General features: G+C 44.0%; 2 protein-coding genes across 2 annotated transcripts in view; both read right to left on the bottom strand.

Moving 5' to 3' along the window:
• LOC308290425 (protein NLRC3-like) overlaps positions 1–19,512 on the bottom strand; it is a gene marked incomplete at both ends in the record, with an annotated part of 183,440 nt that overhangs the window by 156,205 nt on the left and 7,723 nt on the right. The gene's annotated exons all lie outside the window — the stretch shown is intronic.
• LOC308304200 (stonustoxin subunit beta-like) lies at positions 13,852–17,846 on the bottom strand (the record flags this gene model as incomplete). Its single annotated transcript, XM_080748762.1, has 2 exons — positions 13,852–14,396; positions 17,789–17,846. 2 exons carry the CDS (start codon positions 17,844–17,846, stop codon positions 13,852–13,854), a joined length of 603 nt encoding a protein of 200 aa, XP_080604888.1.

The raw sequence follows: 19,512 nt of genomic DNA on the forward strand, positions 1-19,512 counted from the left end.
GGGCACTATTGTGCAGACTAGACACACACACACACACACACACACACACACACACACACACACACACACACACACACACACACACACACACACACACACACACACACACACACACACACACACACACACACACACACACACAGGGTATAGCTGCTCAGATTCACCGCTCCACTTCGAACCGAGGTTTGATTTTTTTTCTAATGTAGGGTTTTGTTGGTAATATGATTGTGTTGTTTCTTGTTTACAGGAGGAACTTGTATGTTTTAAATGCCCTCTCCTAATGTAGGGTTACTGTTTGTTGGTATGTATTGTTTTGTCTTCATGTGGGGACTACGGATGAAATTTAGCATTCTTGCTAATTCCGGTGTATTTACATTGCATTTATGTAGTGTTCATTAATATGCATTGTCCCGTCTAAATAAACACATAAAGTAAAGAAAGCCATTGCTCATCATGAGGGTGAACCAGGGACGTGCGGGGCCCTTGATTCAGCCCGGGAAAAAGAGTTGTAGAGGCCCTCATTGCACGCTATAGAGCGAGAGATCTCTATAGCTCTGCTGCTACTCAAAGATTTGCCATTTCAGATCATCACAAGTGACAAGCCAGTGGGCCAATTACATAAGTTATATTTTGACGTTGTCGGGTGGAAACCTTGTATGTCCAAAACCGTTTGTTTTGTATTTATCATTTAAAAAATGATTTTAACTAGTGAAAACAGCCGATCTACAAGCACACAACGCCTCGCGGTGCGAGGCGTTGTGTGCTTGTAGATCTGCTGTTTTCACTACTTTTGTGCAACGGCCTTGTATGATGAAGCAGGGCTTCACTTTGCGAAAAAATTTACAAATGTAAAACTTGGAGATACAAGGTTTCTGCCAGACAGTGACGATTTACTTTGTTGGCCGCCCAGCCCCCAAAATGGTACAAAGGCCGACATTTTATTTTTATTTTTTTCCTAATGGCCGGCCTGGACCGGCCGGGAATGAACCGGCCGTTCGGGAGTTGTCCCGCTTTTCCCAATGGCCAGCACGTCCCTGGGGTGAACCTGCATTCACACCACAGAAAGCCATTGCTCATCATGAGGTGAACCTGCATTCACACCACAGAAACACTAACCTCGCCCACCAGGCTTTCTTAGAAAAAGCCTGGTGTTCGTTCACAACAGGCCGTTTGGTTTCCGCCTAAAGCGCGGAAACCAATAGAAGAAGCGGCGTCGCTTTGATTTGGTTCCCTCCGTTTGTTTCCCTAATCCCTATTAAAATGCTGGAGTAGCCTAGTGTAGTCTTGCCAGTCGCTAACAGTTGGACTAAAAGATGCATATACCAAACGATTTTTTCAAAAGCAAAACTACTCCGCATCAAGGAGTTTATAGGTAGGCCCTAAAAGTATGTCCTTGAGCGCAGGGGAATATTTTGGATTAAAACTGAATCCGGTTTGATCTTTCCGGCAAATTGTATTCCTTTGAGTACTAAACATGACGTGTTGTGGTTTCCGCTCCAGACCGGTTACAAGCCGGAAAAGTGAAGTGATCCCAGACTACAGAAACACACCCGCAGTCTAAGGCCGGCTACAGACCTAAAGGCACAAAGTCTAGTGAGAGTTGTGTGGGGGGAGCGGGGGGCAGAGACAGCACAATGCATTCCGGATGGAAGTCTAGTGGTTTGAAGTCTAGTGAGAGTCCTGTGGTGTTGCTTAAGCACAAGCACAGTTGCTTAAGCACAAGCACACAAGCACACAACACGCACAGGGACTGCTGTAGGCAAGCATTAGAGGGCAGACAAGCTGCACTTGATGAGACAGAAGGGCAGGGTTCAACTGCCAACCAATAGGACAGAGAGGCCATGATGCAATCCCACACAGGTGTGTTCACTTGTAGTTTGTACTCCACAGCAGCAGAGCCTGTCTGCACTGCAGTGACATGAAACCTCCATTTCAGAACGAAAAATATTATAAATAAATTAAAGTTAAGTGTGTGTAACAGTAAACATTCGACAATAACAATGAATATTACAAATATTTCTTTACATGTCATACATGGTGACAGTGATGCCTACACAGATGCAATTGATTGAATGTGCTATTCATAATAAAATGTAAGCTTTATACAGTGGTGAAAAAAATATTCAAATTCATTGCTTAAATAAAAGTATCAATACTGAAACATACAAATATACAGTGGTGAAAAAATACTCAAATTCATTGCTTAAATAAAAGTATCAATACTGAAACATACAAATACTTTGTTAAAAGTAACGTTTTTAAATAGCAGATCTACAAGCTCACAACGTGTCGCATGGTGGCACGCTGTGAGCTTGTAAATCCATTTTACCTGTCACCAAAAAGCAGCAGGTACTCTGCCTTCACCCGATGACACCTCCAAAAGAACTACATGGCCAAATACCATATCTGCTTCCTCCTCAAGCAGAACCGCCCACTTCCGCAAAGCATTGTGGGAAATGTATTCTTTTTTGGAACAGACTTTGACTGAACACACAACTTTGACTGAACTTTTAAAAAAAAAGTGCGTCTCAGTGTGAGTGCAGCCTAAGCTCACAGGCCGGCTACAGACCTAAAGGCACAAAAACGAGTGCGTGTCGTGGGGGGGAGGCGGGGGGCAGACACAGCACAATGCATTCCGGATGGGAGTCGAGTGGTTTGAAGTCGAGTGCGAGTCGTGTGGTGTTGTGTGGTTGCGTCCAACTTGCTCACGACTCGCACTAGACTTCAAACCACTCGACTTCCATCCGCAATGCATTGTGCTGTCTCTGCCCCCCGCCTCCCCCACACAACTCTCACTCAACTTGTGCGTTCCAGTCTGATTGCAGCCATAGGAACTCATTCTGTGCTCCTCCAGTCCACCACGGCTGTTGTTGATTGACGGCCACTCTGTCAGATCACTTCCCTGTCATTCCTCACAGCCACACCTACACCTAGCCTCATAGATGGGAGGAGTCAGTTTACTAGGCTAACCTACACCTGCTACACACAGAGCAGTGCTGCTTTCATGTCATAGGGTCTGCTTGCTAGTGCCTGCTATATTTGCTTCAACGTACAATGGCCTTGTGCAGGGACAAAAAAGCTAACCTACAAGTCCACACCACGTTATATCAGCGGTGCGTTGTGGGCTTGCAGATCGACCGGGGCGGAGCTAACTCAACTAAATGTTGTGGTCATAGACAGACGAGTGAAGAGAGCAGGCAGTGAGTCTGGAGTGAAACCAGTGAGTGACAGAGAGCAGCAGAGAACAGAGAAGCTGCTTACAGCTCCTTTACATTACAGACGGACACATATTACATTACATTTTCACTGTTGTCATAATTATTACAGTTTCTCAAATGTTTCTTTCAAGAGAAGCTCATGGAGGGAACTTTAAGGAAGAGAGGAGAGCAGTCTTTTCCTGCCTCTCCTCTGTCTGCAGCTGAAACAACGGTGTCGGGTGTCACTAACATACACAGAGCAAAACACAACGTATAACTGTCTTTCTCTGTGTGCAGTCAGTGTGCATGCCCTGGCCACACACTCAATTATTATTAGATACAATTATTATATATATTATTTTAACATTTTGACAGTTCTCCTTTTTACAACTAGACACAAAGAGTCTGCTTTGTTCCCTATGGAGACACAAAGAGCCTGCTTTGATCCCTATGGAGACACAAAGAGCCTGCTTTGTTCCCTATGGAGACACAAAGAGCCTGCTTTGTTCTCTATGGAGACAGAAAGAGCCTGCTTTGTTCCCTATGGAGAAACAAAGAGCCTGCTTTGTTCTCTATGGAGACACAAAGAGCGTGCTTTGTTCCCTATGGAGACACAAAGAGCCTGCTTTGTTCCCTATGGAGACACAAAGAGCCTGCTTTGTTCCCTATGGAGACACAAAGAGTGCTTTGTTCCCTATGGAGACACAAAGAGCCTGCTTTGTTCCCTATGGAGACACAAATAACCTGCTTTGTTCCCTATTGAGACACAAAGAGCCTGCTTTGTTCCCTATGGAGACACAAAGAGCCTGCTTTGTTCCCTATGGAGACACAAGGAGTCTGCAAAGAGTCTGCTTTGTTCCCTATAGAGACACAAAGAGCCTGCAAAGAGTCTGCTTTGTTCCCTATAGAGACACAAAGAGCCTGCAAAGAGTCTGCTTTGTTCCCTATAGAGACACAAAGAGCCTGCAAAGAGTCTGCTTTGTTCCCTATAGAGACACAAAGAGCCTGCAAAGAGTCTGATTTGTTCCCTATAGAGACACAAAGAGCCTCCTCAAATTATTGTCGCTGGAATGCGATAAAAACAAACAAAGACAAATGTCCATGAATTCATTCTCCATGGGGTAAGTAATGGATAGGAAAAAACACAATTCTGGGGATGAAAAATCCATTTAACACGGTAGTGATTAAAATCACTTACCCTGCAACAATCTTTACGCCTTGGACTCCATTTTGTTTTGCCAAGTAAAACGGATCAGACTCTTCAGGTGAATCAAACTAAATGGAGTCCAGTCTCTTCAGGTGAATCAAACTAAATGGAGTCCAGACTCTACAGGTGAATCAAACTAAATGGAGTCCAGACTCTACAGGTGAATCAAACTAAATGGAGTCCAGACTCTACAGGTGAATCAAACTAAATGGAGTCCAGACTCTTCAGGTGAATCAAACTAAATGGAGTCCAGACTCTTCAGGTGAATCAAACTAAATGGAGTCCAGTCTCTTCAGGTGAACGTGAATCAACTCACTAACAGCTGTGTGTTGTTCTCAATCCTAGAGGACGGACTGCCCTGCCCCCATTATGAAACAATGTGGTACATTGACCTGCAGCCATACAATCCTAGAGGACGGACTGCCCTGCCCCCATTATGAAACAATGTGGTACATTGACCTGCAGCCATATCACACGCACGCACGCACGCACGCACGCACGCACGCACGCACGCACGCACACACACACACACACACACACACACACACACACACACACACACACACACACACACACACACACACACACACACACGGTCAATTTTTAACCATATTGTGTGACTGGTAAGATAAGACACCATGCTTGTTCTCTCTGTGATATATGGGTAGAAACAGAGCCAACCTGCAAAGCAAGTTTCAGGGTTCCATTCCAAGCCCCGCTATGTGTCACCATGTCTATGAATTATCTGACCCTCTAACTGTGTAGAGGTCACCTGGGTGGAGCTAAATATTTCCCCAGCAGGATCAACTAGATCTAATCATAATGAATGGGTGGGGGGTGTCTACATTTCAATGTTTTAAAGACAAATTCTTATACAGAATAATGGAGTGTTGGTCTGAATGAATCAGTCAGTTCAGAAAAAGCTGGTCCCATCCTATTTTACAGTACACTTTAAGACATAATAAGACAGAATATATATAATCTTTATTCAGGAAACACACAGGGGGTCCATATCAAAAACACCAATGACAACAACAGCAACAATACATTATACAAAAATACATAAAATACATAAAAGGCATATAACAACCATATGCTGTCAGTGCGCAACAAAAGGCTTCTGCGCCAATGGCGCCACAGACTTGAGCTATACCTAAGAGAGCTTTTAGTAGGGTCCGTTAGTTTCATTAGAATGTCATTCTCAGATTCATTCAACCGACACATGAATCTGTACATCAAGTTTCTTAGTAGGGCTTTAAAAGTAGGTAACCGCAGGCTAACAAATAATTGGCTGGCGCTGTGCCATCTAGGCACACGCAATAACAGCCGCAGAGCATCATTGTAGGCTACATTCAGTCGCTGTAAGGATTTAGCCATGTACCTGCCCCACAGGTGAGCAGTGTATAAGGGTAAAGCCATAATAAGAAATAATGTGGTGGTAATTAGAGCTAATATATTTTATTAGACAGAAACAAAGACAGAATAGTAGAAAGAGCAAATACATTCTCTGGCACCGGCACCTGCCGCGGAACTGCAGCGACAGACACTGCCACACGACTGGCAGTTCGACCAGCAGTCGCACTGCATCACCGGCGATAGGACCAGCATTCCCGCCGCACGGACCAGCAGGTCCCGTAGAGGTAAACTTCCCGTCCGTGTGGTGGTGGCTGCAGCGGCTGTTACCAGCGATGCCGGTCCTACCTACCGTTCCGTGCGGCAGCCGCCGGTCCTACTGCCGGGACTGCTTTATTATCTTATAAAATAATATTAGTTCTAATTACCAACACATTATTTCTTATTATGGCTTTATTCTGTCTTATTATGTCTTATTATGTCTTAAAGTGTACTGTAAAATAGGATGGGACCAAAAGGTATGGCAACATGACTGGTGTCTTGCACACGCGTGAAGCACCAGTCATGTTGCCATACCTTAGCAACAGGTATGATACATTTTTTCCCCTGTTTCTACGGTTTCTTGGGCTGGATATGGCAGCCTGGAACGGTTGTTGAAGTGCAGCTATACAGGAGTGTATAAAACAGAACAGACGATACGGTATGTCTTTAAACTAAACAGGAGTTTCTCCACTTTGACGAAATCAGGAGAGAAAGACAAACACAAGTGTGTGCTGTAACGTAACACCATCCCCACCCTGTGTGTGTGTGTGTGTGTGTGTGTGTGTGTGTGTGTGTGTGTGTGTGTGTGTGTGTGTGTGTGTGTGTGAGTGTGTGTGTATCCAAGGTGCTTTGCAGAGATTGTGCATTACATTACCATTCACACACTGACACACATTCATTACATTCACCCATTCACACACACACACACACACACACACACACACACACACACACACACACACACACACACACACACACACACACACACACACACACACACACACACACACACACACACACACACACCCACACACACACACACACACACACACACACACACACACACACACACACACACACACACACACACACACACACACACACACACACACCTAAACGTCCTCAAGTGCTCTTGGCATGGTGCCAGACTGCACCCATCTCTCTCTGTGAGTCAAACCAGTCCAACAGCAACAGACCAGAGACAAACACACAGAAAGACAGGACCAAACACACAGAGACAAACACACAGAAAGACAGGACCAAACACACAGAGACAAACACACAGAAAGACAGGACCAAACACACAGAGACAAACACACAGAAAGACAGGACCAAACACACAGAGACAAACACACAGAAAGACAGGACCAAACACAACTCTCTCTAAGGCCTCCCATGCATGACATGGATTCTTGTATGAAAACATTTTACTGCAAAAGTGGTGAAATTGATATAAAGTCATAAGCTAAACCCAAATTAAAAAGGGTGATCACTGATCACTGGCAGAAGAGAGAGAAAATCCTAGTCCACTCACATCTACAGTTTATACAAATGACATCCTGTAAGATGAGGGATGTCCTTTAAGCCTTGGTTCTCTAACCTTTTCATGCCAAGGACCCCCAAATGTATGTTTGGCCGAGGACCCCCATCTGAAAATGATTTTGAACAGGGACCCCTAGAAGAGAGCATTTGTGTTAAACACTTTTCACAATTATTCTAAATATTCTAAACATTTTCGATATGTTTTTTTTTTTCAAATATTTTCAAACATGTACTGTACAAGCTGTGAGCTTGTAGCTCATGTTATTTTTGAATAGGCAACCTACCAATGGATAAAGTGGTTCAAATGATTATGATGCTATGTTGACTACTTTTCCTGGGGACCCCCTGGAACCCCCCCCCAAGGACCCCTGGGGGTCCCCAAACCTCACTTTGAGAACCAATGGCTTAGAACATCATTTTATGCCAAATACAGAGCCACAATAATTGTAACCTATTGTATACTTCTTCACAAATAGCAGATGTACAAGCTCACAGCACATCAAAAGCGTGTACATGTGCTATGTATATGTGCTTTTTGTATTTTGAAGAACAAAAAAACAAAAAAACATGCACAAACAGGCAAACTAAAAATAATGTTTTTTTGCTACATGATGCTGCACTGAGATGCCACCCTGTGGCCACATTGGGTAACTACACTTCACTGATCACAACAATAATCAGTCAATGATGAAAGTCATGCAAACACCAACACACTGACTGAACTGAGACGGTTGGTTCTGGAGAATGAATAAATGGAAACACATGGACCTGTAAGGGTCCATTTAGAACCCACTGGAGGAACCCTGGGGGTCCCTGGTGTTGTAAGCTTGTAGATCGGCTATTTTTGGCAAAGAGGTTTGTAGAGGGAAAAGAAGAACAGACTAAAGTATTTGACGGTTCAAGTGGTTAAATGTCTGAAACACATTACTCCAACTAAGGGGTCCCTTGCCTGAAAACATTGAAGACTCCCATGTGGGTTAAACCAGGAACAGTGACTTAGATTCATTCCTCATGGATCTACTGGATCTACATGTGGATTAAAACCCTAACTCTAAGGGGCGGCATAGCTCAGGGGAAGAGAAACCGTTATTAGAGCATGAAGGGTTCCCGAAGGGTTCTCAGTTCGAATCCGGGCTCCCCCTGAGTTAATGTTGAAGAGTCCTTGAGCAAGACCCCTAACTGCTCCCAGTGAGCAGGTTGGTGCCTTGCATGGTTTCCTCCGCCACCGGTGTGAATGTGTGTTTGAATGGGTGAATGTAATGCACAATCTATGTAAAGCGCCTTGGATAAGAGCGCTATATAAATGCACCATTTACCATTTAACCCTAAACAGAAGCAGAACTTGTGTGATTCTAAACAAAACATTTACCTGACACCACTTGTCAGCAGGGTTGATGCGGTTCAGCACAGCCAATGAGAAAGCCGCGTTTTTTCCCCTAACCAGACTATGATTGGATGATCAGATTCTGACGTCTAGAAGTAAAATAAATGGACACATAGAGAAGAGAACATGTCAAAGTTAAAGCCTAAATTATACACTGTAGTTTGACCTGTCATTTGTCACCAATAAATAATTTTCAAGCTAACAACACTTTGCAATGTGAAACATTAAATTAAAGCTTAATACATCTGATAAAGTGTGTAGTGAGTTATTGTAGAGTATTAGTGCTCTAGTTTAAGGGTCTTCAACAGGGGGTCCGGGACCCCTAGGGGGTCCTCAGAGTTACTACAGGGGGTCCTCCAAATCTTTGTGTGACAGAAACTCCTTTTTTATCCTTTTTTATATTAACCACTTGAACCATAGTGCCCATATTCTTTTAGCCGAAAATAGCAGATCTACAAGCTCACAACACCTCGCAGTGAGCTTCTAGATCTGCTATTTTTTTTTTTTTTTTGTTAACAAGGTTTGGTGTAGAGGGGAAAAAGAGCAGACTAAGTACAGAGTGAAAGGTCAAGTTTATTAAGTATTGAAGGTTCAAGTGGTTAAATATCTGAAAACACAAATTGACATGAATCCAAAATACACTGATGATTGTGCTGTCAAACAATGAAACTATGGAATCTATGAACAGATTGTGGGGGTCCCTGCTTCATCTCTCTCTCAACTAAGGGGTCCTTGGCCTGAAAACGTTGAAGACCCCTGGTTCTAGCCCACACAGTCTGTAAGTAAGTTTATTACTAAGTTTATTATTACTAATAATCTATATTTTACCTATTGCTGACTGTGCATACCATATGTTACAGTATCATAGACTTGGCTAAATCTGGCAACACTGTGATTACCTGCATTACACCTGCAGCCCACTAGGGGGAGAAGGGAACTGAATGAAGCAGCCTTGATTTTTTATTTAAAAATAAACCTACTGTATTCCTGTGTGTGTGTGTGTGTGTGTGTGTGTGTGTGTGTGTGTGTGTGTGTGTGTGTGTGTGTGTGTGTGTGTGTGTGTGTGTGTGTGTGTGTGTGTGTGTGTGTGTGTGTGTGTTCACATGTTGTGTTCAGATCAGCTATTATTAACAATGAGGCCAGTGAGTGTGGACAGTACAAAAACTATTTTTGGAAGAAATACACCAACAAATGGAATCAAATCTTACAAGTTACAATGTGGTCATTTATCCATCCATCCATCCATCCATCCATCCATCCATCCATCCATCCATCCATCCATCTGATCTCACATTCATACACTGATGTCAGAGGAAACCATGCTTGGCACCAACCTGCTCATCAGGAGCAGTTAGGGGTTCAGAGTCTTGCTCAAGGACTCTTCAACACTAACTCTGGGGGAGCAAAGGATCGAACATCCGGCCACTCTACCCCTGAGCCACTGCTAAAAGGATAACACAAATAGAACCCAGGGGGCTTGTTTCCACTGTGGTATATTGTACTCAATTCATCAATAATAGCCAGGCCTACATAATAGAAACAATACATACATACATGGAAATCTATGACAAAACATAAGCCTATGTGTAATATTAAATGAAAGAAACCGTGGTATAATTTGTATATTAATATTAGTTTGTTGTTTTTGTATAGACAGAAATGCAATAATGTCTGTATTGTGTCTGTTATTGTATAGGCCTATAAACACTAGTATTGTGTCTGTTGTTATGTCTGGCAGTTGTTGACTCACTGCTCTGACGGTCACCAGAACCCTGCAGATGTGGTGTCGGTGTGCCCCCTTGTGGACAAACTGTCACATTACAATACATATAGCCTGTATCACATGTTTTACATCATTTGAAATGGAATAGCCTGAATTTAAACCCTAAACACTATCCCAGCCTGTGTAAATAGACAGACAGACAGACAGACAGACAGACAGACAGACAGACAGACAGACAGACAGACAGACAGACAGACAGATATGTATGCATGCACATATTCTGTAATGTAAACCACTGTGATTTTTAGAGGCTGTATGTTAGGCCTTGGCCCAGGAACCATGCAGGAAGGGTTGGTAATTATGATGCATAGAGAGTGGAGTTGGTTGAAAACACAAACCTTTACTGGAGCTTTAAACAGGAACAAAACGTAAGACTGAAGGCCCATTCCCACTGGATCAGATAACAGATTGAAGGCCCCATTCCCACTGGGCCAGATAACAGATTGAAGGCCCATTCCCACTGGGCCAGATAACAGATAAACATATCTTTCTCCATTCAAGTGGATGGTAAGACACTGATAAAAACCATTGCACCACTGCTAACCCTAACCCTAACTTGGGGGGCAGGGGCGTCACAAGGGGTAGGAAAGTGGGACTGAGTTACCAGGGCCCAAGGTTGAGGGGCCCTAGTAACTAGTAACTAGAAAAATAGCAGATATACAAGCTCACAGCGCGGCACCGAGTGCCGCGCTGCGAGCTTGTATAGATCTGCTATTTTTGAAAAGTCGTGAAAATGTGTGCAAATCTTTGAATATGTATTTTTTTAAGCGAACATTTGTAACTCAAATTTTGCTTCTGGGGGGGTCCCTGGAACTAAATATTTTGAGTTGGGGGTCCGTGGCCAAATTCATATCATTTTGGGGTCCTTCACATGAAAAGGTTTGTGCATCACTGACATGGAAACATAGGTTTCTTGCACACATTTTTTGAGGGAGGGCGAGTGGCCCTTAATGCATTTTTTCACGATTTTTCTAAAATAGCAGATCGACAAGCTCGCAGCGCGGCACTTAGTGCCACGCTGTGAGCTTGTATATCTGCTATTTTTCAATAGTTAACATTCATGGGGGAACCGCAGTGAATCCTTGTACCCAGGGCCCAGAATTTGGTGTGACGCCCCTGCTGGGGGGGTGCGAGACACCGGCTCAGAAAAGATATGGGTCGCCGGGGGCGCGCGACCCAAGACCACGGCAACACTGTTTGGAAGTGAAATATTTCTATAATGCTTTACCTTATCAAGTAAATTAATCATTTGATTCATACGATTATGATAATATTTTCACGTCAGTTCAAACCAGTGGTTCCCAAACTTTTTAGCTCAAGAACCAAGCATTATTTTTTTTATTTGTTTTATAATTTATCAAATTATTCTATGGGATATTTACTTGAGTTGTGACCCATAAAAACCCACAACTGGGTTAATTGATTTAAAACACTATAGCTTTGGTATAGCTTTGGATATGTTAGGACATCTAGTCACCCTTACTCACATATAATACGTTTATACTTCAGGATGCTTTATAATAAAATAAATAAATATTGACTATTTTATAAAAAAAATCATAGTAGTGTTCATAGAGCATCATCATTAACATCATAATGCATTTATTAAGTACACACATGATTAGACTTAATGAGCTTAACCTGAGGATTTAAAGTATACCACTATTAAGAAAACTGCAAAGATTCAGGTGTTCATACAAACATTTTATTTTATAGAAATAGAAAAGATTTCCACAGCAAAGGGGAAAAGTCATTTGTTCTTACAGACTGGCAGCTCATATCTGATTTCAGACTTACATTATTCATTATTCAGATAAAAGTTGGAGTGGTTTTATGACTGAGACACCGCCACCACTTAAGTATAAGGGAGAACTGAGTACTGCAGCTGCCAATGCAATCCTTATGAGCGACACCCCATTTGGGACACCAGTATACAGTGGCATACAGTAACTGCCTGAGTATACAAGCCACATTTACACATTGGTATTGCTGGATTCAGTAGAACCACATGTTTCCTACAAGCCATGTGTGTTGTAATGATAATCCATCTCACAGTCACTACAAAGTAAACAATGGAAAGGCTTTATTTTTAGTTTGGGTTTAGCTTAGAACTTTATATCAATTTCACCACTTTTGCAGTAAAATGTTGTTTATAGAAGAATCCATGTCATGCATGGGAGGCCTTAGAGAGAGTTGTGTTTGGTCCTGTCTTGCTATGTGTTTGTCTCTGTGTGTTTGGTCCTGTCTTTCTGTGTGTTTGTCTCTGTGTGTTTGGTCCTGTCTTTCTGTGTGTTTGTCTCTGTGTGTTTGGTCCTGTCTTTCTGTGTGTTTGTCTCTGTGTGTTTGGTCCTGTGTTTCTGTGTGTTTGTCTCTGTGTGTTTGGTCCTGTCTTTCTGTGTGTTTGTCTCTGTGTGTTTGGTCCTGTCTTTCTGTGTGTTTGTCTCTGGTCTGTTGCTGTTGGACTGGTTTGACTCACAGAGAGATGGGTGCAGTCTGGCACCATGCCAAGAGCACTTGAGGACGTTTAGAAAGTGTGTGTGTGTGTGTGTGTGTGTGTGTGTGTGTGTGTGTGTGTGTGTGTGTGTGTGTGTGTGTGTGTGTGTGTGTGTGTGTGTGTGTGAGTGTGTGTGTGTGTGTGTGTGTGTGTGTGTGTGCGTGCGTGCGTGCGTGCGTGCGTGCGTGCGTGCGTGCGTGCGTGCGTGCGTGGCCACCCTGTCACGTGTATACAGGCATGAATGCAGGTCTGATAAAGCATGCTGTGTAGATAATTGTGTTACTGTCAGGCAGAAAACCTTTTCAGCCAGCCAGACTATGTACATTTCAGACATTTGAAAATAACTGAGCTCACAACCTGTCGCATTGTGAGCTTGTAGATCGTCTATTTTCAGAGAGCAACGCCCGAGCACAACCAAACATAAAATGACTTCTCCACTATAGTCCCTCCCTGACATTTTACGAAATTGACTATATATTTAGTCTTAGTTTTAGTCATCATAGCTCAGTGATTGTTTAGCTTTTATTTAGTCAGTGAAAAAAGGTAGTCGATGAAAAAAAATCATATTTTTAGTCGACAAATTCAACACTACTTTAAGTACATTTTGATGCCAATACTTTTGCACTTTTACTCAAGCAAATTTGGAATTCCAGACTTTTACTTTTATCAGAGTATTTCTACGTTGCAGTATTGACTGTACTGTGGACATATAAAATATACATGAACTATATACATAAATACATAAACTATGTTGCTGTCTGCTGGAAACCTTGGATGTCCAAAATGCTTCTTGTGTTCAAACACACATCCATAGCAACCATATTGGTTGATGTCAACTCATCAGAGACATTATCTGTCCTCACAAAGACACACTGAGGAGGAGGAGGAGTCATAAAACTCAAACCCAGGGTAGAGTGGTTCAGTGAATGTGGCCTGGAAGGTGTAAATGTGTGTCAGTGAATCAGAGGACACATCATAGAAGGACAGAGTACCAGCAGCATGGTCTACATACACTGCTACTCTGTTGGAGCCAGAGGAAGCACCAGGGGGGTAAGTGATCCTACTATTGTGAGAGACTGCATAAAAGCCTTCATTACAGTGCAGACTCCAGGACAGATCATTGTCCCCAAGTATATTAGTACCCTCTCCTCTCCTGCTGATTCCTCTGTAAGCCACTCCTATACTAACATCTCCACTCGTCTCTACCTCCCAGTAACAGCGTCCAGTCAGACCCTCTGTACACAGAACCTGATTACACTTATCATCAAATCTGTCCTGATGATCAGGGTATGACTGAAGCTCCTCCCCCTCTGGCCGAGTCACCTTCCTGTTGCTCTCAGACAGACAGAGTGTTCTGCTCGCTGTATTGGGATCCAGTGTGAGACGATGGAAGTCTGATGAGAGAACAAGACAGGAAACATTACAAATATTTAATATTTAAAAAGTATTAAAATATTCACACACAGAGAGAGAGAGAGAGAGAGAGAGAGAGAGAGAGAGAGAGAGAGAGAGAGAGAGAGAGAGAGAGAGAGATTGGTTTACAGTAACTGAGTACACAATAAGTTAATGTTGTGTAGTTAAAGTACTAATACCTGAGTATTTGTATTACTGGATACTTGTGACTTTCACTACATTTCAAAGACACATATTGTACTTTTAACTCCACTACATTTGTAGGAAGAGAAAACATTTATTTATTATGAATTATTATGCCCTATGTAGTTTTTTTCAGTAAAAATAGCTTGTAGATAGGGTATTTTTATTATGATTGATAGGCTATTAGTGTTGATTTTGTCAACTAAAACTATGACGAAAAATGTTTGTCAACTTTTGTCACTGTGTGAAACTAAATAAAAACTAAACACACATTTAGTGGAGACGAGAGTGTGTGGAGACGAGATCCAGTAGAACTAAAAGACAAGTCATTTTATGTTTTATTCTGCTCGGGTGTTGCGCTCTGAAAATAGCAGATCTACCAGTAAAGCAGGTTGCACAGTGCTGCGTTTTTCGGGCCGAATATCGGGGTGAATTTCGGAGCGCGTGAATAAAAAAATCAACCTCACGTTATGTCAGTCACGTTTGCACACTGACGCCCGTTTCGCGCACCACTCGGTCCCTTGCTCTCTCTATCTCTCTCTCTCTCCTTGCCCTGAAAAACGTATTTTGCAACGAAAAACGCAGCAGTGTGCAACCAGCTTAAGACTCCCTAATGGGGAGATAAGCGACCGTCAGGTCACATGTATACACCAGGGGCCGTGGAGTGGAGCAGTAGTTTGTAGATCGGCTACCTTAGACTATTTTCCCATATTTCTTTCCCAGCGGCGTGGGGGTCTGCGGGTTCCGCGAGGGTCTGCCGGGGTGCCCGAGTTACGGCCTTTTTATTGGGCTGCAGTGTCTGCTGCTAGGTGGTGGGGGTCTGCCGGTAGGTGGTGGGGGTCTGTCGGTAGGTGGCGGGTGTCCACAGGTAGGTGGTGGGGGTCTGCCGGTAGGTGGTGGGGGTCCACAGGTAGGTGGTGGGGGTCCACAGGTAGGGGGTGGGGGTCTGCCGGTAGGTGGTGGGGGTCCACAGGTAGGTGGTGGGGGTCTGTCGGTAGGTGGCGGGAGTCCACAGGTAGGTGGCGGGGGTCCACAGGTAGGTGGTGGGGGTCTGCCGGTAGGTGGCGGGGGTCCGCCAGTAGGTGGTGGGGGTCCGCAGGTAGGTGGCGGGGGTCCACAGGTAGGTGGTGGGGGTCCACAGGTAGGTGGTGGGGGTCTACAGGTAGGTGGCGGGGGTCCACAGGTAGGTGGTGGGGGTCCACCGGTAGGTGGCGGGGGTCTACAGGTAGGTGGTGGGGGTCCACAGGTAGGTGGTGGGGGTCTGCCGGTAGGTGGCGGGGGTCTACAGGTAGGTGGTGGGGGTCCACAGGTAGGTGGTGGGGGTCTGCCGGTAGGTGGTGGGGGTCCACAGGTAGGTGGCGGGGGTCCACAGGTAAGTGGTGGGGGTCCGCAGGTAGGTGGTGGGGGTCCACAGGTAGGTGGCGGGGGGGTCTACAGGTAGGTGGGGGGGTCCACAGGTAGGTGGTGGGGGTCCGCCGGTAGGTGGCGCGAGCACTTTTGCATCCGTTCTGGAGCACCAGGAGTCGGTGGTCCCCGGGAATTCCCCGTGAGCAGCCCCGTTGGGGTGGTCATTTGGTCATTTTTGCACTTTTTGGGAGCGGCGCCAGGGGGTCCCTGGAGCTCCGGGGGTCCTGGAGGTTGTGGTTTGGCAGGCAAGGAGTGTGTGTGCAAAGTTTAGCATGGATAGGGGTAGAGATATGAGTAGGGCAAAAGTGTGACGTGACGTGACGTGACGTGACGTCACGTGACGTGACGTGACGTGACAGACAGACAGACTGACTGACTGACTGACTGACTGACTGACAGAAGGACGGACAGACAGCCAGTCGAGCTTTTCATATAGCATATCTACAAGCTCACAACGTGCTGAGATGCAGCGCGTTTTGAGCTTGCAAATCTGCTATTTGTTTGAAAAGCCAAATTATTATTTAAGTGGTTCTGTGTGTATTTTTTATGTATTTATTTTATTAATCTGAAAAGTAACTATCAACTAACCCTGTCAAATAATTGTTGTGGAGTAAAAAGTACAATATAGGTCTGTAGCCAACTGAAAGGAGGAGACAGTGGCCCTCATTTATCAATGGAGTGTAAAAAACAGTAATTCTTTTTTTCCCAAATTTTGCGTAGGCCAAATTTCAAGTGGCATTTATGAACACTTCCTAAAGACACACCTGGAGTACATTTGATCTCAGCCTTGATAAATGCCCAGGCTGAAATTTAAATAACACGCCCTTAAATATTCTTGAAATGCCCGACTTTACGGCCAGAACAAGCGGAATGCGTCCTAACAACGAAAGGAAAGCTAATAAACTTCCCTTCATGTCCACGTCCCACACAAACCACACACACACACACACACACACACACACACACACACACACACACACACACACACACACACACACACACACACACACACACACATAGCATAGAGTGGAGCCTATAAGCCTATCACTTTTACACTATAATTGTTGTGTTCAAAAGTGATTTTCTTTTTCATGAATGTGTTACTAGTTGTCATTACAAACACATCCATGCCTTGGTTGTCCCACACAAGCCACCACAATCTCATAAATAATGTTTTGGGGTGAGCATTCGGCACAAGTGCCAATCAAAGTGACTGCACTGGCCAATCACAGGGCATCTTTTCCGGGACTTGGCAAAACACATAAAAGCATAACATCTGTTAGCAGAGTGTGATGGCTTGTGTGGGACAACGATGACATGGATGTGTTTGTAAGGACAACTAGTACCACATTCATGAAAAATAAAAACACTTTTGACCACAACAAATAGTGTCAAAGTGATAGGCTTATAGGCTCCACTCTATGCTATGACAGCTGCTGGGTTCTGCTGGGGAAACTGGACAACAGGGGAATTACTGCCTAATAGACCCCATGGACAGTCTTTTTGGATCAATATAAGTAGGAAAATGAGCCTAGAAGTGATTTAGGGCGGAGTTGTCCTTTAATGACAGATATCCTGGAAACTAAGGCCCTGTACATATGGTAACGCTCTGTAGAGAAAACGGCGAGGTCCCGGGATATTGGTGTTGCGTTTTGCCTTTTTTATCAAGCGTTCATATGAAGCCGAAATGATGTAGTGTCCATGTCACCGAGTGAACGGCAGAAAAGCAAGAAGCAACAATGCACGTTAGGCTTTTTCTTTCCTATAAATAGATATTGAATACCCTCCTCAAAGTTGTAGTTTGGTGGCTGAGCGGTTAAGGCATTCTGTTTTCGGTCCATGAGCCGCGGGTTCGCGTCCCCGCTTGCCCACCGCAGATGGCTTTTTTTTTTTTTTTCCGGTGATTAAGTTATTATTATTATTATTACATTATCCACATAACTCGATAACGGCGCTGAGTCGGCTCATCGCCTCCGTCATGGATAATAATAATAACTTTATGGACGCAAAAAAAAAGAAGAAAAGTTGTTCGTGGTGGTGAACGGCACCTAAAGGTCATCTGAATGCAGTGGTTGAAGAATGAATGAGGCTCTAAGCATTGATGGATGAAGGCTGGCTGGTGTTGAGTGATCTCCAGGTGGCATAAATAAATCCACGGCGCCCACGGGGAAGATGGTGCGCTGTGGGCACAGGTGGAGCGTCGGGTTTCATCATTAACTCCAGCATAGTGTACAGTAGCTACTGTATACATTGAGAGACCCCACGGTTATGTTTGGATATACATTTAACCCAATATCTGTGACGAGTGCAATGCACGTTTGAGTGCTTAAACTATAGCAATCATGTACCGGTATATACAGTATATTTCCCGCACGGGCTAGCCATCTCCCCGGTGGGCCGTGGACCCTCAAATAAATCATCCACAGCGTGCGCTGGGCTGGGCACAGCCAGGTTTGGACCTTCAGGTTTTATCCTTAATAAAGGACTCACGTCACTGTTTAAATTGGATGCTCACAGTCCACGAAAATGTAAGATTACAGCGGCGCCGAGCTGTTCCCGAAAATGCTCTTGCATGCGTTCGTATCTGTGCTTGTTCTGAGCCAGATCTGCAATAGACTGTTAGTGTTAAAGCACTTAATGTAGATTGCTGCCATATCACTAGATTTAAATTGCTTGTCGTTGTAATTTGGAAATAAAATCAGCGTGCATGTCCATGACGTAGCCGGCTATATGCTTTTATAAAATGTTCACAGGATTATTTATTAGTGTGTTAGATATACATTTTCGAGTGGATACATGTGTCCATTGCCTGTCAGATAGTTAGACAATGCTGCCCCGCATGTCTATAATGGAATAAGAGGTGTAAGATGACTCCTACACCACCTCTGAACTTGATGTGAGATCTGATCCTACCCTACGCTGACGTCAAAGTCACATTGAAATGATAAATGCCTAAATGTCAGTGTACGCAAACATTTTGATCTGCACCACGTTAATAAATGAGGGCCAGTGTGTTTGGGGGACATTAAGCAGAATGTGTGGCAGAAGGAGGGTTGAACATTGCAGAAGGTGTGTCAGGTAGAGGGAGTGTTTTGTAAACAAGCATCAGCTGGTGTGAAGGACCAGGCCAAGAGCAGAGAAACCTCCTGCATTCACTGGAAGCTCTACTGAAGAGCTTTCAGGACAGCATCCAGGGAGGGAGGGGCCAACAGAGGAGAAAACACTGTATACAAATACATACAGACAGACAGACAGACAGACAGACAGACAGACAGACAGACAGACAGACAGACAGACAGACAGACAGATACTCACATATTTTAAGGAGTTGAGGATTAGGCTCAGAATTCCAGAATTCTCCTCCATGTTTCACTCTGTAGGAAGTAGAACAACAATGCATCAATGTCTGACTGTCTAACACAACGTCTCCACTACCTGACACTACATTGTTTCTGCTACTAGTGAAATGACAGGAATTTGCAAAAATTGTGGGAACTTGCAAAAGAA

This window comes from Nannobrachium achirus (genome assembly GCF_963921795.1).
Source record: "Nannobrachium achirus genome assembly, chromosome: 1".
Taxonomy (NCBI): domain Eukaryota; kingdom Metazoa; phylum Chordata; class Actinopteri; order Myctophiformes; family Myctophidae; genus Nannobrachium; species Nannobrachium achirus.